Source organism: Polyodon spathula, chromosome 1, assembly GCF_017654505.1.
Source record: "Polyodon spathula isolate WHYD16114869_AA chromosome 1, ASM1765450v1, whole genome shotgun sequence".
In the NCBI taxonomy this organism is placed as follows: domain Eukaryota; kingdom Metazoa; phylum Chordata; class Actinopteri; order Acipenseriformes; family Polyodontidae; genus Polyodon; species Polyodon spathula.
In genome coordinates this window covers 49,715,643-49,733,760 of record NC_054534.1, presented here as the reverse complement: position 1 = coordinate 49,733,760, position 18,118 = coordinate 49,715,643, and the positions used below count along the sequence as shown (strand labels likewise).

At 44.0% G+C, this 18,118-nt stretch overlaps 1 protein-coding gene across 1 annotated transcript in view; it reads right to left on the bottom strand.

Moving 5' to 3' along the window:
* stpg2 (sperm-tail PG-rich repeat containing 2) overlaps window positions 1-18,118 on the bottom strand; it is a 219,172-nt gene that overhangs the window by 184,180 nt on the left and 16,874 nt on the right. The window contains exons 2-4 of the mRNA XM_041257083.1: window positions 15,569-15,678; window positions 15,209-15,373; window positions 12,583-12,747 (exon numbers count right to left, since the gene is read on the bottom strand). Coding sequence (XP_041113017.1) covers window positions 12,583-12,747; window positions 15,209-15,373; window positions 15,569-15,678 — 440 coding nt within the window. The remainder of the gene's footprint in view (window positions 1-12,582; window positions 12,748-15,208; window positions 15,374-15,568; window positions 15,679-18,118) is intronic.

The window sequence follows — 18,118 nt, the reverse complement described above, 5'->3', positions numbered from 1 at the left end:
CAAACTGCGAATTGAACTTGCTGTGTTTCTCAATATGGAGTCCCCAACAATCATGACCTCCCTTCTTTTTGCTGTCTGGTCACCACTGTCAATAGGGTCCTGGATGTTGTTCCTTTCATTCTCTTGTTGTTGGTTCTGCTCATCAAAATTCTGAAGTGACTCAAATCTGTTGGTTGTTTTGATTTCTGGTGGTTGTGTTTGACGAAGTTTCTTTTTTTCCCTGCTTCTGCCTACCTGAACCCAGCTGTTCTGACCTTCTATCTCCCTGGTGGCTTTCAGTCTGTTAGGGGTGATGCAGACTTCCATGAATTGTGGGTGTGCCAGTTCCTCAAGATCCTGTTGCTGTCTCACTTCTTCCAGCTCCATTTCTAGCATACTTACTAGTTTATGCAAATCCTGGATCGCGCGGCACTTTACGCACACTTGGTTTAGCTCCGCTGGGTTTTCTCGGATTTCCCACATCAAGCAGGTGTCACAGATTACTGGCTTGAAGACCATGTTGAGGTTTTTTTTTTTTGAAGTTTAGTTTCTTCTGCAGCCGTCAACCTGCTTTCCAACTGCTTCGAAACTGCTCTGTACTTTTCCACGCCTGTACTTCTCCCACTCGCTGTCGCTTCCACTCGCTGTCGCTGGGAAGACTGCCTCGTTTAACTGCGTTGTTCTGCTGTGCTGTTGGCTCCTCCCCTCGCCCGTGTCTCAAAACGGCGCTGAATTTGAATCAGCTGCTCCAAGTTTCAGCTTGTTTGTTATCAGAAAAACACACGCGGCTGTTTGACTTTGAGCTGCTGCTGTGTTTCCCCAATGTCCTCTGTTTTCTGATTAAAGCAATTCAAGATGCAATTTCTCCTTTCTGCTTCGAAACTGCTCTGTACTTTTCCACGCCTGTACTTCTCCCACTCGCTGTCGCTGGGAAGACTGCCTCGTTTAACTGCGTTGTTCTGCTGTGCTGTTGGCTCCTCCCCTCGCCCGTGTCTCAAAACGGCGCTGAATTTGAATCAGCTGCTCCGAGTTTCAGCTTGTTTGTTATCAGAAAAACACACGCGGCTGTTTGACTTTGAGCTGCTGCTGTGTTTCCCCAATGTCCTCTGTTTTCTGATTAAAGCAATTCAAGATGCAATGCAATTTCTCTGCTCTGCTGCTCTGTACTTTTCCACGCCTGTACTTCTCCCACTCGCTGTCGCTTCCACTCGCTGTCGCTGGGAAGACTGCCTCGTTTAACTGCGTTGTTCTGCTGTGCTGTTGGCTCCTCCCCTCGCCCGTGTCTCAAAACGGCGCTGAATTTGAATCAGCTGCTCCGAGTTTCAGCTTGTTTGTTATCAGAAAAACACACGCGGCTGTTTGACTTTGAGCTGCTGCTGTGTTTCCCCAATGTCCTCTGTTTTCTGATTAAAGCAATTCAAGATGCAATTTCTCCTTTCTGCTTCGGTACTTTTCCACGCCTGTACTTCTCCCACTCGCTGTCGCTGGGAAGACTGCCTCGTTTAACTGCGTTGTTCTGCTGTGCTGTCGGCTCCTCCCCTCGCCCGTGTCTCAAAACGGCGCTGAATTTGAATCAGCTGCTCCGAGTTTCAGCTTGTTTGTTATCAGAAAAACACACGCGGCTGTTTGACTTTGAGCTGCTGCTGTGTTTCCCCAATGTCCTCTGTTTTCTGATTAAAGCAATTCAAGATGCAATTTCTCCTTTCTGCTTCGGTACTTTTCCACGCCTGTACTTCTCCCACTCGCTGTCGCTTCCACTCGCTGTCGCTGGGAAGACTGCCTCGTTTAACTGCCTCTGCTATTCCTAATCTACATTAATGATTTAGATTCTGGTATAGTAAGCAAACTTGTTAAATTTGCGGACGACACAAAAGTAGGAGGAGTGGCAAACACTGTTGCAGCAGCAAAGGTCATTCAAAAGGTCATTCAAAATGATCTAGACAAGATTCAAAACTGGGCAGACACATGGCAAATGACATTTAATAGAGAAAAGTGTAAGGTACTGCATGCAGGAAATAAAAATGTGCATTAAAAATATCATATGGGAGATACTGAAATTAAAGAAGGAAAAAGACATAGCAGTTTTTGTTGACTCAGAAATGTCTTCATCTAGACAATGTGGAGAAGCTACAAAAAAGGCCAACAAGATGCTCGGATATATTGTGAAAAGTGTTGCATTTAAATCAAGGGAAGTAATGTTAAAACTGTACAATGCATTAGTAAGACCTCATCTTGAATACTGTGTTCAGTTCTGGTCACCTCACTACAAAAAGGATATTGCTGCTCTAGAAAGAGTGCAAAGAAGAGTGACCAGAATTATTCCGGGCTTAAAAGGCATGTCATATGCAGACAGGCTAAAAGACTTGAATCTGTTCAGTCTTGAACAAAGAAGACTACGCGGTGACCTAATTCAAGCATTTAAAATTCTAAAAGGTATTGACAATGTCACCCAAGAGACTTTTTCGACCTGAAAAAAGAAACAAGGACCAGGGGTCACAAATGGAGATTAGACAAAGGGGCATTCAGAACAGAAAATAGGAGGCACTTTTTTACACAGAGAATCGTGAGGGTCTGGAATCAACTCCCCAGTAATGTTGTTGAAGCTGACACCCTGAGATCCTTCAAGAAGCTGCTTGATGAGATTCTAGGATCAATAAGCTACTTAACAACCAAACGAGCAAGATGGGCCGAATGGCCTCCTCTCGTTTGTAAACTTTCTTATGTTCTTATGAAAGCTTTCTGAGTACATGTATAAACAACAATTAGCGCACTTTCTCTCTGACATGGTTTTGGCTTGCACTCCGAGCCCAGATCACCTTGCACTCCAAGCTCAAATAGTCCATGTCCAATTCACAACAGCTAGACACGTTTCTGAAATTAATTACACCAGCGCTCCCAGCATACAGCACCTGAACTTTAATTGATGGGCTCCTTGTCACAGACTCCAAATGGTGACCACCTTAGTTCATAGGTCAAAGTTAAGGATGCGTTAGATTTTTCCAGAGGCGTTTCCATAAGACTAAAAGTATGAAGCTGCCAACTGAGATATTGAGATGAGATTTTGGGAAATGTAGGTTCAGACTCAAACAAAATGTATTTCTATTGAGAATGAATTTTTAAAAAATTGCATTTAAAATTACCAAGACTGGCACTTACTGAATTTACCAAATGGGCTGTTTTGTGAAGGGTATAGATGTGAGCTATGTAGCACTGACCCAGAGCACACTCAGAAGCCTAAAAGTAAGTAACATGTCACTGTGATGTCTGGGGGGTCCATTCATTAATATACTGTACCAAGCAGTTTTCAAGGCTGATTAAGGCACTCAAACATTATTTAGCTGTCTATCATCACATGGTTTACATCAGTTGCAAAAATCCTACCTACTAAAGGTATTCTTATTTATTTAACACAGCATTGCTTACATCAGAGGCCTGGAAGAAACTAATTACAAACTTTAAAAAATACACAGGGGTCTTTCCAATTGATCTAAACAAGCTGATCTAAATACCACCATTGTTTACATAATTAAAATAGGGCTCTTTCTAACCAAGGTTATGTAAACATCTAACATGCAAATCGGGTATTTCTGTCTGTAAAAATATGTAAAACACCAGAGAGGGTCCTGTTTAGTGATTTAAAGGGTAGCACTATTAAATAAGTCCACATAGTTTAAGAGCTATTTTCTATATTTCATTTTCAAAATATGTCAAATAAAATGTAATATTGAAAATAAGTTAAATAAAATAAGTTTACACAACGGTCACAAAAATTGTAGGCTCCAAATACTGAATGGGTGGGATATAACTAGAACAGGCCCAAGATAAATATCTTAGTGCTCTAACAGACTCTAGCTATCAGCAACCAGATAGGGTGGGGATGTAATCAGAAAGGCAAACAGAATGCTTGTGTATCTAGTCAAGTATAGTCTAGAGTTAAGTCAAAAGAAGGTAAAAGAGTGAGAGTGTACAATTCACTGGTGAGAACAAACAATGTTAAATGCTGATCACCACATTACCAAAAGGACATTGTGACCTTGGAGAAACCATAGAAACAGTTTCTAACATACCTTATACCCTTTTTACTTATTTTTCACAGGGCATGAGCTGGGGGGTAGGGATAGGGCAGAAGAAGCAGAAGGGAGCGATAAGTAGGACAGAGTGCCGGCTAGAAAGGACCGGACCTAGGATAGAAGAGCAGGCGAGGCCCACTCTAGTAGCAGACCAGCAAAGCTGGACATGGAAGCTAGGATAGAAGGTGGTCGCTGACTGAGGGCGGCAATACCGACACAACCCAGGGGCGAAGGACCCAGCAACCGAAACCAGATAGAAGGATGGTCACTGACTGAGGGAGGTGATGCCGACACGAGCCCAGGGGCAAATGACCCAGCAACCGAAGACAGGATACAGAAAGTGGTCACTGACTGAGGGCAGCGATGCTGACACGACCCAGCCGAAGGACCTAGCAACCAAAAACACATATGAGGGTTATGACTCGGGGAGCCGCCCCTCAGAGGAAGACGGTCCCAGAAGACCGGGACACGAAAGGAGATATAGAGGGAGAGGTACCCAGCGTCTGAGACTTCTGTAAAGGGGCGCTCATTAGATCCCCAATTGGCCGAAACTTCACGCTGCCTGGGACCTGAGATAAGAACAAGGCATAGAGGTTAGTATGGGACTCGAGCATGGGTAGCCACGTCCCGAACTGAGACAGAGTGTGGGCAGGGGTCCGCTCTCACTCACATGGTGAGAACCCCCCCTGAAGGTCAAGGCAGGCTGAAACCTGCCCTGAGGTCGGGGAAGTGAGATCACTTGCCCCCCAAAAAGATGGACCCCCCCCCCGCTCCTCACCAAATCTCCCACACAGTGAGACAAACAAAAGACAGCACATGCTAGCACATAACAAACAAGACTAGAAGGACAAGTGGGACAAACAGGAGGATGGTTAGTAATTTAGTGGGATATGATTATGTGTATACCTGCGGCTCAGTGGAGAGGAAAAAACCCCTTGAGGCTGATTAGGGGAAAACCTCTAGTGGCCCCGGCAGACAGGTAGCCCCCACTCCGGGCATGCTAGCAGGAGCAGCAACTATATCAGGGAAGAATGAATGAATGTAGAAATCCACTGCAGGGTGGAGTCGAGGAGTGAGGCCTGCTCGGAGGCGAGGGTGGAGAGGAAAAGGTCTGTTCAGAGTCGAGCAGTGAGGCCTGCTCGGAGGCGAGAGTGGAGGGAAGGGAACAATGCGAGGAGGCGAGGAGGCAAGGAGGGAGGCCTGCTCTGGAGGAGAGGGTGGAGAGGAGGGAGGCCTGCTCAGAGGTGAGGGTGGAGAAGAAAAGGTCTGCTTGGAGGCAAGGAGGGAGAGGAGGGAGGTCTGCTCGGAGGCGAGGCTGGAGGAGATGAGGGAGGCCTGCTCTGGAGGAGAGGGAGGGGTCGAGGCGGGAGGCCTGCTCGGAGGTGAGGGTGGAGTCGAGTAGGGAGGCCTACTCACGAGGCGAGGGTGGAGAAGAAGGCCTGCTCGGAGGCAAGGGTGGAGGAATGGAGGGAGGTCTGCTCGAAGGCAAGGCGAGTGATGATAGGAGTGAGAGGAATCAATGAACAGAGGGGGGGGGGGGGGTTCCTGCTGGGGAGTAACCTTTACAAAGGGCATAGGGGACTTGATACTTGACGGATGAGTGGACCGACCACGCTGAATTGATCCGTCTTGAGGTACGCAGCCAAGTGATGGAGTAAGCATGGAAGGTGGCCGAGAGGTAGCTGATCTCCATGGGTAAATCATTGTAGGGGGAGAAGTGGCTTTTCTAAAGAGTGGAAATTAGCAAATGAAGAATATATGTTGATATAGACACACAGGAAGGTGAGGCAGGGGGAAAGCTCTTAAGAATCCCACAGAGGATCAGGCGGAATGCTGATATGGAGAGACTGGAGGGAGTTGGAGAGAATCCCTAGCACTGACCATGAGAGCCAGGTTTTGATTGAAGGGCTATGATTATTCAAATCTGGGTGCAGAGGATTGAAGACACTGAGCAGGCTGTAGAATAGGAGCTCTTGAACAAGGTGGAGGGCTGCAGACATGTAATGCTGAGCAGATTGAAGGAGGTTACTGAGAGTACAATTCAGTCAAATAGCATCTGGAAAAGCTGGGGATTCTGGATGGGGGTTGTGGAAGCAAATGGGACCAACTGACTGAACTTGAATACCGAAAGTAGAGGCAGAAGGAGAGCTGGAACTGAGGGCTGAGGTGGCAGCTGGACTGAACGAACATAAATTGGCTAGTGGGGAAACACGGTGCCTTTGCGTCCCATATTCTAGAAATGGGGGCAGAGATGAGATGCCGCCTTTCAATGTGTTAGTTAATACAGGATCGATCAGCGGTTTGCTACTATCATGTCTGCTTGAAATGGAAAAGGTAAACTCACATTCAGAGATTTGAGTTTTGCAACGCCAGTTATCCTCTTAATAGTGGAAATCCTTAGCTCATAATCAAGACAGATTTCCAGTCTTGTACCATGTCTCAAACCAAGTATTAATGCTGTAACATTTGGGAGGATGAGCGGAGATAAGAATAGGATTGTTGAGGAAGTGCCCCGTATTTTGATTAGATGGGGATTAGTGTTAGCCGTGATTGTGGGAATGCTGCCACGATCTGCATATTGGAGGAAGGCTGGAGCATTGTAGGCTCTGGAAAAGTGCAGCTGCAGATTTAAACAGTAAACTAGAACGACTTTTGATCGGATCTGAAGAGGGAGTGGAGATCTGCTGGAGTGAGGAGCGATTAACAGTGGAGGGCAGGATCTGCTGAACAGAGCAGAGGTCTGAGGAAGAAAACAATGGAGTGCTGTCAGTAGTGTGCAGAGTGTGCTGAAGCCAGAGATGGGGCTGCTTTTGGACAGAGATGAAGATTGCAAAGACCTGAGACAGCTTCAGAACCAGAGAGGATGAAGAATGTGTTGCTCTGAGGCGTCTGCAAAACTTATTGATTGGTCGGGAGCAGTTTATTGTCTATTGGGGATAGGAGGACATTGACTGGAACACTGATAAATCGTAGGACATGGTTCCATGACTGACTAGCGGCTCGCGTTGATGAAATGATGGCTTTGATGAAGCTGGTCGGATTGGAGGAGCAGCGCCAGATGAGGAAACACGAATCTGGTCACAGGAATGGATGTAGGACGTTACTATGATGGTAGATACTGAGCACCTCAAAAACAGCTGAGTAAGGTTGCTTCATGACCAGGTCCTTGAAGAGGGGAAGAGTTGAAATTGGAGAACATCAGTTGCTACAAAAGATTGAGGAGCAGGGGGACTCCTGCGAATCCCTCAGAGTGACAACAAACTGCAGGAATGTATAGAAAAGCTGGCACGTGCGAGCTTGTGAAAGCAAACCAGCAAGAGACTGTATAAAATTTGTGGTGTTATACTGCCATCTAGTGGTTATGATTAGAATTAACCACTGGTTTGAGTGAAGCCAGGTAGAATATATTTGGTTATTGTGATTAAAATCCTTGTCTGTGTAGAACAACAATTGCGTCTTCTTTTAGATTTTAATATCTTCGTTACATGTTTTAGGACAGTTAGTCATATATATAAATACATTAACACAGTATTTAGATGTCACAACTCAGCGAGTTGAATGAGCCCTCACAGATTGTGAAAGCGCAGCTGCAGCAAGCCAGAAGATTGCAGTACTGAGACACGGAGCTCGCAGTACCGAATGAAGCTGCCTGATCACCATGGCGACTTACCACTCCCCGCAGTCGCTCAATGAGGACGTTGCCATGGTAGCCCTGGACTGAGAGGCACTGGTGGAAAAGTTGCAGAACAGCAGTGTTGTTGAAGCTTGTTGTGACCAGTCAAAAGCACAAGCCGCCACACGTTGAAATGGAGTATGAAATTGACTGGATAGGTCTTTAAACCGTTGAACGTAGGTAATAGAAATCTAGGGCAGGATCTTCTGAAGGAACGATAATTTGTGCTGGCTCTGGGAGCGGAGGAGGGGCGCTTGATTGCAAGCAAAGAGTAAAGGAATGTTCAGCTGACAGATCTTTGTGATGGATTAAAAAGAGGAATTATGGCAAGGCAAACGCTGACGATGGGAATGTTGATGTCTTGTTGAAGGAGCTTTAGAGGTTTTAGTGGAGGGCCAGTCTGTCTAATAAAGACGCGGACGAGTTGAGAAATGAAGCTGCGGTTTGGACGGTGCTGTTGCTGGGCTGGAGGCTGGAAAGAGCAGGAAAGACTAACGCCAGAGCTCTTGTAGCCAAATGGAGAAGCTGAATGATGAGAAGCAGCACCGGAACAGGTAGGAAAACATTTGATAATATCTTGGGAGCACTGTGCAGAGAATTGAATTCCAGTGAAAGGCAACGAAGTGTAGATTAGCGGTGAAGCACGAAAAGACGGCGTCTGAGCGTTTGCTACAAAAACGAAATGCTAGACAGCGAATGTCCAAGTGATCAGGGCTTAAATAGAAAATAGGTACTAATTGACAGGAAATTGGAAGCCCCCTGCTGCACGCCCCCTGAACTACGCTGGTTAACATTTAAAATACAACAATACTTTTTGTATTCCTTTGCATTTTTGAGAATAAGAGATCAGATTTTACACACACTGAATCGAACTGCTTTACATTTTATTTGAATCCCACAGGTTTCCTGATGGCATTTCCAATAAGCTCAAGATTTTTATTTTATATTAGCCTTAAACTTGATCAGTGTCACTTGAACAGTAAATGATCACAGCTTGGTAAAAATCAGCAGTAATACTAATAACTGTAAAGTAGCTTTGTCACAAAGATGGCCAGAGTGGGTGATGTCAGACCAGAAACAGGAAATAAAAAGAGAGTTTGGTAGAGCTGAGAAAATGGTTTCGTTCAGCATTTAATAAATGAACAGACAGCCAGAAAATAAACAGTTGTAACAAACAAAAAACACAGGACACGGCACATTCGCTGAGCCGGCAGAAGCAGAGCACTCCTGCTGCTCTGCTCCTGCCGTGGAGTGCGGAGGCAGAGCAGCTCTACGCTCTGCTCTGCCGATGTGAGGTGAGCGGGAGGCGTGGATTCTCCTGCCGGGAAGGTGGGCAGAGTCCGAGCAGCTCACTAGCTGCTCGCTCCTGCCGATGGAGGTGGCTGAGGTGTGTATTCTCTTGGCAAGGAGGTGGTAGCGGCGTTAGTCTCCCTGGCGGTGGAGGTTGGAGCGGTGTGTAGTCTACCCTTATACAGTGTACTGGTGGGCTACATCCCTCCTTGCAGGGACTGCTGTGTCTCTCCCTCACATTGCAGGGGACTAGTTTGGCTCAAAACAAAAGAGACAAACAAAACGGACTAACACTACACAAAACATGGTGAGCAGATATTTGAACTTTACATTATTATTTTATTATTTATTACCTCCGTCTCCAATCCCATTCTCCACTCACCGAACACCCAACCCAGAGTGGGTGAAAGCATGCAGCTTTTATGCAGCTGTACCGTAACTCGATTGCTAATCAATCATTCAACTGGAGTTGCGGTACAACTGCACGTGAATTAATAAAGTGCAATTCACCTTGCTCACATATTATTACATTTTACTTGCAAGTGAAGTGTAATGCAATCCACGTGCCTAAATATAAATCTACATTTTAAACACTTGTGTTACACAGAACCATTTATATCCCATGTACCAATGACTATAAACCAACATTAACACACAACACAAAATACTTTGCCACATATACCCCCCCACCCCCCCTTGTGCAAAGCACACATGGCCTCAATGGCCACCTCCCCCCTTAAAATCCCTAAAATCTCTCTCAAAGTCCTGGGCCAAGAACAGGGACTTTAAGGGGCTGATGGGCGGCAATGTTGCCAGTAGCCAGGCTGCTACTGGCCATGCTGTCAGCAGACGTGCTGACAGTGGGGAGAATCTCTCCTCCCGCTGTACCACTGGTAGCGGAAATGCTGCCAATGGTGCAGCTGTCAGCAGACGTGCTGACAGCTCCCAGACTGACTCCTTCAGCCGGGGCAAGTCCAGCAGCAGAATAGCTGCTGGGGTTGGTGGTCTCCAGACCTCCCGCAAGATCTCCGGCAGCGAAACTGCTGCGGGGGAAGGTGGTCTCCTGACCTCTCCCCTCTTTATAGCCGGCAGCTTCCTCTGGGGGGACTCCAGCCACCATAACTCCTGCAGCGAAATTGCTGCGGGGAAAGATGGTCTCCTGACCTTTTCCCCCTTTTTCATAGCCGGCAGCTCCCTTTGGTGGGGCTCCGGCCACACTGACCTCTGCGGCCAAGCAGAGCTGACTGCAATCCCTGGCGAAGCAGTTCCAGTGACCCCAGGCGATGTGGCGTGGCTGGCAACCCCAGACGATGTGGAGCAACAGGCAACCCCAGGCGATGCGGAGCAACAGGCAACCCCAGGCGATGCAGAGCAACTGGCAACCCCAGGCGATGCAGAGCAACTGGCAACCCCACAATACGGAGTGGCTGGCAACCCCAGGCGATGCGGAGAAACAGGCAACCCCAGGCGATGTGGAATGGCTGGCAACCCCAGGCGAAGCGAGGCAGGCATCCTTGGGCGAAGTGAGGCAGGGAGTCAGGACAAGCTGGGGTGCGGGTGTTGGCCCTCTTCTTGGTCACTGTGGCCAGGCGGTTCCCCGTGCTTCCCTCAGTAGCCTATGCACAGGCATTCACCCTCTGCTGGTGGACGGGAACCCAGCAGACATTCACCCTCTGCTGGTAGACGGGAACCCAGCAGGCATTCACCCTCTGCTGGTGGTCAGGGACCCAGCAGGCCTTCACCCTCTGCTGGTGGACAGGGACCCAGCAGGCATTCACCCTCTGCTGGCGGAGGCGGCAGAAGCAGAGGCAGCTCCTGCTGCTCTGCTCCTGCCGATGGAGGTGGCGGAGGCAGAGGCAGCTCCTACTGCTCTGCTTCTGCCGATGGAGGTGGCGGAGGCGTGTATTCTCCTGCCGGTGAAGGTGGCAGAGTCCGAGGCAGCTCCTGCTGCTCTGCTCCTGCCGATGGAGGTGGCGGAGGTGTGTATTCTCTTGGCAGAGGAGGTGGGAGCGGCGTGTAGTCTCCTGGCGGTGGAGGTGGGAGCGGTGTGTAGTCTACCCTTATTACAGGGGACTGGTGGGCTCTCCCTCACTTGCAAGGGACTGGGTGGCTCTCCCTCACTTGCAGGGGACTAGTGTGGCTCACCCTCAATTGTAGGGGTAGGTAATGGAGGCAGAGGAAGCACTTGCTCCTCTCCTCCAGGTGGTGATGGTAGGGGAAGTGATACCAGCAGACACCCTCTGCTGGTGGAGATGGGAACAGCTCCCTCTCAGGCTTTGGATCTCCGCGGTCCCCCCGTCTGGGCGCTGGACTCTCACGGTCCCCTCGCCCAGGTGCTGAAGACCCTGCTACCCGGGCTGCTGTTCTATTTATAGCTGCCTCCAGGTAGCAGAGGACCAACTCTACACCTTCCTCCAGGGAGTTTGGGGTGTGTTCCCTCTTGTACGCCTCCCATGCCTCCAGCCCAGCATTGTCCCAGATCCAGTCCTTAGCCTGACGGAGTCTTCTAACATTTTTTTTTTAATTTTTTTTTTAAACAAGAAATTGCAGTTCCTGCTCTGGTCTAAGTCCAGGGGGCACTAGTAACCCCTGTTCTGACACCACGTGTCACAAAGACGGCCGGAGTGGGTGCCGTCAGACCAGAAACAGGAAATAAACAAAAACAGAGATGGAGTTTGGTGGAGCTGAGTGAATGGTTTCGCTCAGCATTTAATAAATGAACAGACAGCCAGAAAATAAACGGTTGTAACAAACAAAAAACACAGGACATGGCACATTCGCCAAAACAAAAGAGACAAACAAAACGGACTAACACTACACAAAATATGGTGAGCAGATATTTCAACTTTACGTTATTATTTTATTATTTATTACCTCCGTCTCCAATCCCATTCTCCACTCACCGAACACCCAACCCCAAGTGGGTGAAAATATACAACTTTTATGCAGCTGTAACGTGACTCGATTGCTAATCAATCATTCAATTGGAGTCACGGTACACTGCACGTGAATTAATAAAGTGCAATTCCCTGTGCTCACATATTATTACATTTTACTTGCACGTGAAGTGCTGTGCCATCCTCGTGCCTACATACAAATCTACATTTTAAACACTTGTGTTACACAGACCCGTTTATATCCCTTGTGTACCAATAACTATACACCAACATTAACACACAACATACAACACAAAATACACACAGGGGCGGGCACTTTGCCACAAGCTGCCACAATAAAAACAAGTGTGGTCTGGAAAATCTGGCAAGGGCGGGTCTAACGGAATGAGCTACAAAGACAGGTTGAAGAAACTGTTCTTATTTGGCCAACAACAAAGAAGAATGGAAGGGTTGGGGGTGGGGAGAAGGACTTGATTGAAGACTATAAAATTTTAACAGTTTACAAAGTTAAACTTAACTAATACTTTAAGCAATGCAGAGAAACCACAACAAGCAAATAATCTAAGACTAGAAGTTTAAAGACAGTTATGGGGAAAGGGAAAAATTAAAACATTTAAATGACATTATAAGCTATTTACTCTTTAATAGCAATAACTTGCTATTATATTCTTACTTGTTGAGGATTGTAGAATGCTGGACCAAGAGTTATATCTCGTGGTGGTGGAGACTGTTTACATAGCGTTCTATCTTCAATTTCCTCATATCCAAAAGCCTGGCCAGGAGAGGGGATTGATGGGATGTCAGGCTTCCGCAGGTACTTTATATGGTTTGAACAGACCTGACAGGAAGAAATGTATTCGTTTAAATTAAATTATTTAAGGATGTTCTGTCATGTCATGTGACCCAAATTTCTGAAATAAAAAATCTTTAAACTATTATTTTATCACATGTTACACATTATATTACACAATTGTAATAATACCTTAAGAGGAAAATTGAAGAAAATTACCTTTTCAGACTACACTTTTTATACTGTATATTTCTTTCTAAGGCTGTGGCTTCAAATAGATCATACTTAATTACCAGATTCTGCCAAGTCAATGTCCCGGGGGCTGACGTTAAGACAAAAGTGGGGGAGGGGCGTTGACTCAAGAAGGGCAAAATTACAAGCAATATTACTGTGACATTTTTAACAATAGCTAGATAGAGTATGTTTAGAATTAGGCATGTTTAAAATTCAAAAGGTAAAGCACAGCACATAGTTATGCTAAAGAATCAAGAAGTGCAGTTACAGCGCTTCGGCAGAAACATTTCGACCAGAAAACTACAAAGCAGCAGCAGGCTGCAGCATCCCAACCTGGATTCTGTGCTGCACTGAGTGACACACAAACAAGAGCCAACATGTTACTTTTGTTTTAAATTATCAGTTTTGTGTGTACATATACCTGTTTACACACTAGTTTCTTTTTAAATGTTTATTATAGTTTTTCATTTTTTGAAGTAGTGCTTTATATGTGGTAAGTTAGAAAATAAACCCTTTGATGTTTAATTGTTCATTTAAATGGATTGAACCTTAACAGGAAAATGGATTGTAGCTTAACAGGAAAGCAATCGATCAGACTCAGAGTATCTATTGTCAGATCCAAAATGAAAAGTGCTTACAATTTATTCAATCAATGCACAGAGCATTATTTGCACATGTTGGGTTTTTTTTTTGGTTTTTTTTGTTTTTTTTTTATGCATGGCTATTAGAAACTGTGAAAAAAAAACTAAGAAAAAAATTGACATTCAGCTAAAAGTGAATTTTATTTTTTTAACCTTCTTAATTTTCAGGGGAACATATCCTCAAATATCGCATTTCACTGTAGCATAGCATGCCTTGTGTTAGTAACATGAAAAAGTAGATCACACGACCGACATCTACATGTATAAAATGTTTGACACATATGTACATACTGCACCTCCAGATTATGATATGCTCAATGTCCTAACAAGTTTTTTCACAACTGAAAAGTTCTTCTCTAGCTATGTAAAAACAGACTGTGTAACATATAGACAGACGCACAGACACCCATATTCTGTGAATTTTACATTCCTAAGCGCCCCAGACGTCACTCTCTCTGGGGACACCAATTTCCACAGCTATAATTAACATTATATCTAGCCGTGGAAACTGGCGTCCCCTTGGTTTCTTAACAAAAGAGTCACATTGTGGGCTATGCATTGTTTATAATGTCCATTGACAAGGGAGGAGTGCACAGTGTGAATGTTGCATTTCTAAGAGGCTCAGAAGACACTCTTTCTAGTTTCTACGACTATAATAAGCAGTATATCCAGCTGTGGAAACTGGTGTCCCTTACGTCAGGGGTGCACCATTAAAATTGAAGGTTGTACATGCCAATTAATGTAAACTTCATAGTGGAAAACCTGACTTACAAATATAAATAATTCTAGACATTGTAAGAAGTGTGATGGCAAATAATGTCACTGCTGTGTTTTTTTCATTTGCACAAACCAGCCACCGATCCACTGTAATAAGAGGGGGGGGGGGGGGGGGGTCAGGTACCACATACAAGAACAAGGGAGGTGCAGTCCAAAAAGTTTGAAAACCACTACTCTAGGCCACCTGAATTACATCTAATAAGACTATTGAAACCTATTCAGGTGTATTTTTTTGTGAAAATGTTATACTGTGCGCACACACACACACAGAGTTCGGGTTATCTTCTATTTGTTATTTTCTAAAGTTCACTGAAGCTGCTCCAGATATGTGATATTTGTATTTGTTAAATGAAAGCACTAAGGCAGATAAAATAAATGCTTTACTGATGTAAAGAAAATAATGTCTGGTAGATTACTGCATGTAAACAAGGTATGGCTGAAGCTGTGAAATAAATGTTGTTGTTTTTTTTTTGTAAATACCCCTCATCAGTCATGTAGAACCCTATAGCATGACAGAAACTGAGAAAGGTACAAGACAGGACTCCCTGGCCTAAATATGTTAACCCGCTAAACCCTGGGTCAAGGCAATATGTTATATGACAGTGTGACATGATACTGTAAAGCAATATAAAGCACAACATATACAACTTTTACAAGTAATACATACAGAAATTGTACTGGGAGATTTTAGGCATTACGAATATTGTTTTTTTGGTTTTGATTTTTGGGGGGAGGGAGGTTGGCAGATTATACCTGACTATGAATGATTAAATGGCTTCCTTCCGAATACCTAGTACTATTAAATACTTGACTTGCACTCAAGTCTTGCCCAAGACAACAAATGAAGATAATCATACCGTTTTTAGGCTCTTTTTCATTGGTGGGTCTTTTTCATTCTTACTGGCTTTCTCTGTGTCTACAAATTGAGACACATTGTAGGATCCAGGACCTGGTACATCTGAGATATTCTCTCCAAAACGCTTTGACCTGTTCTGAATGCTTTTTCCACCCAAAATATGTTCCTGAAATATATATAAACATATACAGTTTTTAATTAATTTTAAAAAAGACATTGTTGGGGTTTCAAAAACTGCATAAATATCTGTTTTTCACCTGGTTTAATACAATAAGTCATGCCTTTCCTTGGTTAAGAAATATCCCCAGATTCTAGAGCAAACGTTCTGATCTTTGAACTTACAATAAACTAACTAATGTACCTTTGCAGGTTTTGCATCATACTGCCCTGGTCCAGGCGCAGCAACCACAGCATTTGGAACATGAAAAATAGATTCTCTGTTTGACATTGACATGAACGGTGCATAGCTATCTGAAAAAAAAAAAAGAAAGAAATATAAAAACTAAAGCAGGTTAACCTTACCATGGGGCAGATTTGATCAACATGTACACCCTGCCCAGATAAACCACAGAAGTATTTATTTAGTGAAGTTTTCAGAACTAGAAACCACCCAGGATTACCCTGTGTAACTTCTAAAAAAATAAGTAATTCAAGTGGATTTCCTGGTGCTGTAAAATGCCTAAAACAATCATCTTACTGTATCCCAGTGTGACATATAGAATCCACCCCTAACACCCAACACAGCTCAACCAATCCATCTTTATTTTTATATAACGCCTTTTACAAATATAAAATAATTAACAATAAGCAATACAAGTGAGCAATACAATAAAACAATAAGATAGAGTTCTTTCTCTTAAAATATATATATATATATATATATATATATATATATATATATATATATATATATATATATACAGTGCCAGTCAAAAGTTTGAGTACACTTGCTGAAAACTAGCTTTTTTTTTTTTTCATAATTGACAATGTTTTATGTCGTATACGTTTCTGTAAATACCTGAAAATGAAAACGCATGTTACAATATACAAAACAAAACACAAAGAGTATCAAAGCAATGTTCAATAAAATTTAAAATTGTCTCTAAATCTTGGATTCCTCAAAATAGTCACCCTTTCCCTTAATAACAGCCTCACAAACACAGGCATTCAGTTAACAAGTTTCAACAGGAAATCACCCGACATGTCTTCCCAGCTCTTCTGCAGCAATTCCCAGAGATGTAGGGCACTTGTGGGTAGCTTTGCTTTGACTCTTCTGTCCAGTTCGTCCCATACAAGTTCTACGGGATTGAAGTCTGGAGACTGGGCAGGCCAGGTCATTAGATTGAGTTGTCCTTCACTTTCCTTCTTCACCAGACAGTTCTTGCACAACTTTGAGGTGTGTTGTCATTATCTTGCTGAAGAATGAAGGATTGCCCAACTAGCTGTAATCCTGATGGAAAGGCATGCCTCTGAAGTATGCTATGATAGCCATGCTGGTTGAGCTTGCCATGGACTTGGTAAAGATCACCAACTCTGTCACCAGCAAAGCAAACCCAGACCATGACACTGCCTCCTCCATGCTTGACAGTGAGAACCACACATGCAGAACTCATATGCTCACCCTCTCTGCGTCTTACAAATACTCGACGGTTGATAAGAAACAAATATTTCAAATTTTGACTCATCGGTCCCTAAGACCAACTTCCACTCCTCAAACGTCCTGTTTCTGTGTTTTTTGGCCAAGACAAGTCTCTTCCTCTTATTCTGCACTCTTAACAATGGTTTCTTTGCAGCAACTCTGCAAATCTAGTTAGGCCAGCTTCACGCAATCTCCTCTGAACAGTTGATGTTGAAACATCTGTACTTCTAGTAGTATTTAGCTGAGCTTGTATTTCAGGAGCAGTTAATTGCCGGTTTTCGCAGACTTGTGACTCGAATGAACTTGTTCTCTGATTCTGAGATCACCCTTGGCCTGCCTGACCTTGTTCGATCCTCATGAGTGCCAGTTTCTTCAAATCGTTAGATGGTCTTGGCCACAGCAGTTACAGACACTTGCAAAGTTCTTGCGATTTGTCTTAACGATTGACCTTCATTTCTTTAAGTAATTACAGACACTCTTTTTTCTTTGCTTAACTGAGCGTATTTTGCCATTTTCTGCTCCCTTACATTCAGGAATGACAAACTTGTGCCTATGCTACCTATATTAATAGTAATCATGGACCCTCACCTGTTAACAATAATTGGTGACAAAAGGTCAATTAGGTAACATGTTAGTTAACTCAGAGAACATCTAACAAAGACACTTTTATACTTAGGCCGGTGTTCTAACATTGTGTTATACACATTTCAGACTTTTAACTGACTTGGGCTTCAGACTGAAATCCCCTTGCTTTGGGTGACCATTTCATTTAAATTGACAAGATTTACATTTTCATTTAAAAATTACATTTTTGAATGCAATTCACTTATGATTATCAGCTTATATAAGTACATGTATCATATAATGAAATATGAAGTGTTTATAGACAAGTTTATACAATTAAAACCATAGATAATCATGAAAAACCTGGTTTCAAGCAGGTGTACTCAAACTTTTGACTGGTACTATATATATATATATATATATATATATATATATATAGAGAGAGAGAGAGAGAGAGAGAGAGAGAGAGAGAGAGAGAGAGATATGGTTCATATGTAAAATCGATAAATGTTTAGATTTACCAGCTCACAGTCAATATGGCTCAGAATAACGGACAAAAATTCAAAGAGCATAATAATAGGGATGCTATAGACCGCCAGATTCAGATGGTGAGCACAAAAATCTGTTATACAATGACATTAGAAATGTGTGTAGCAAAGGAGAAGCCATACTAATGGGGGATTTCAACTTCCCCCATATAAAATGGGA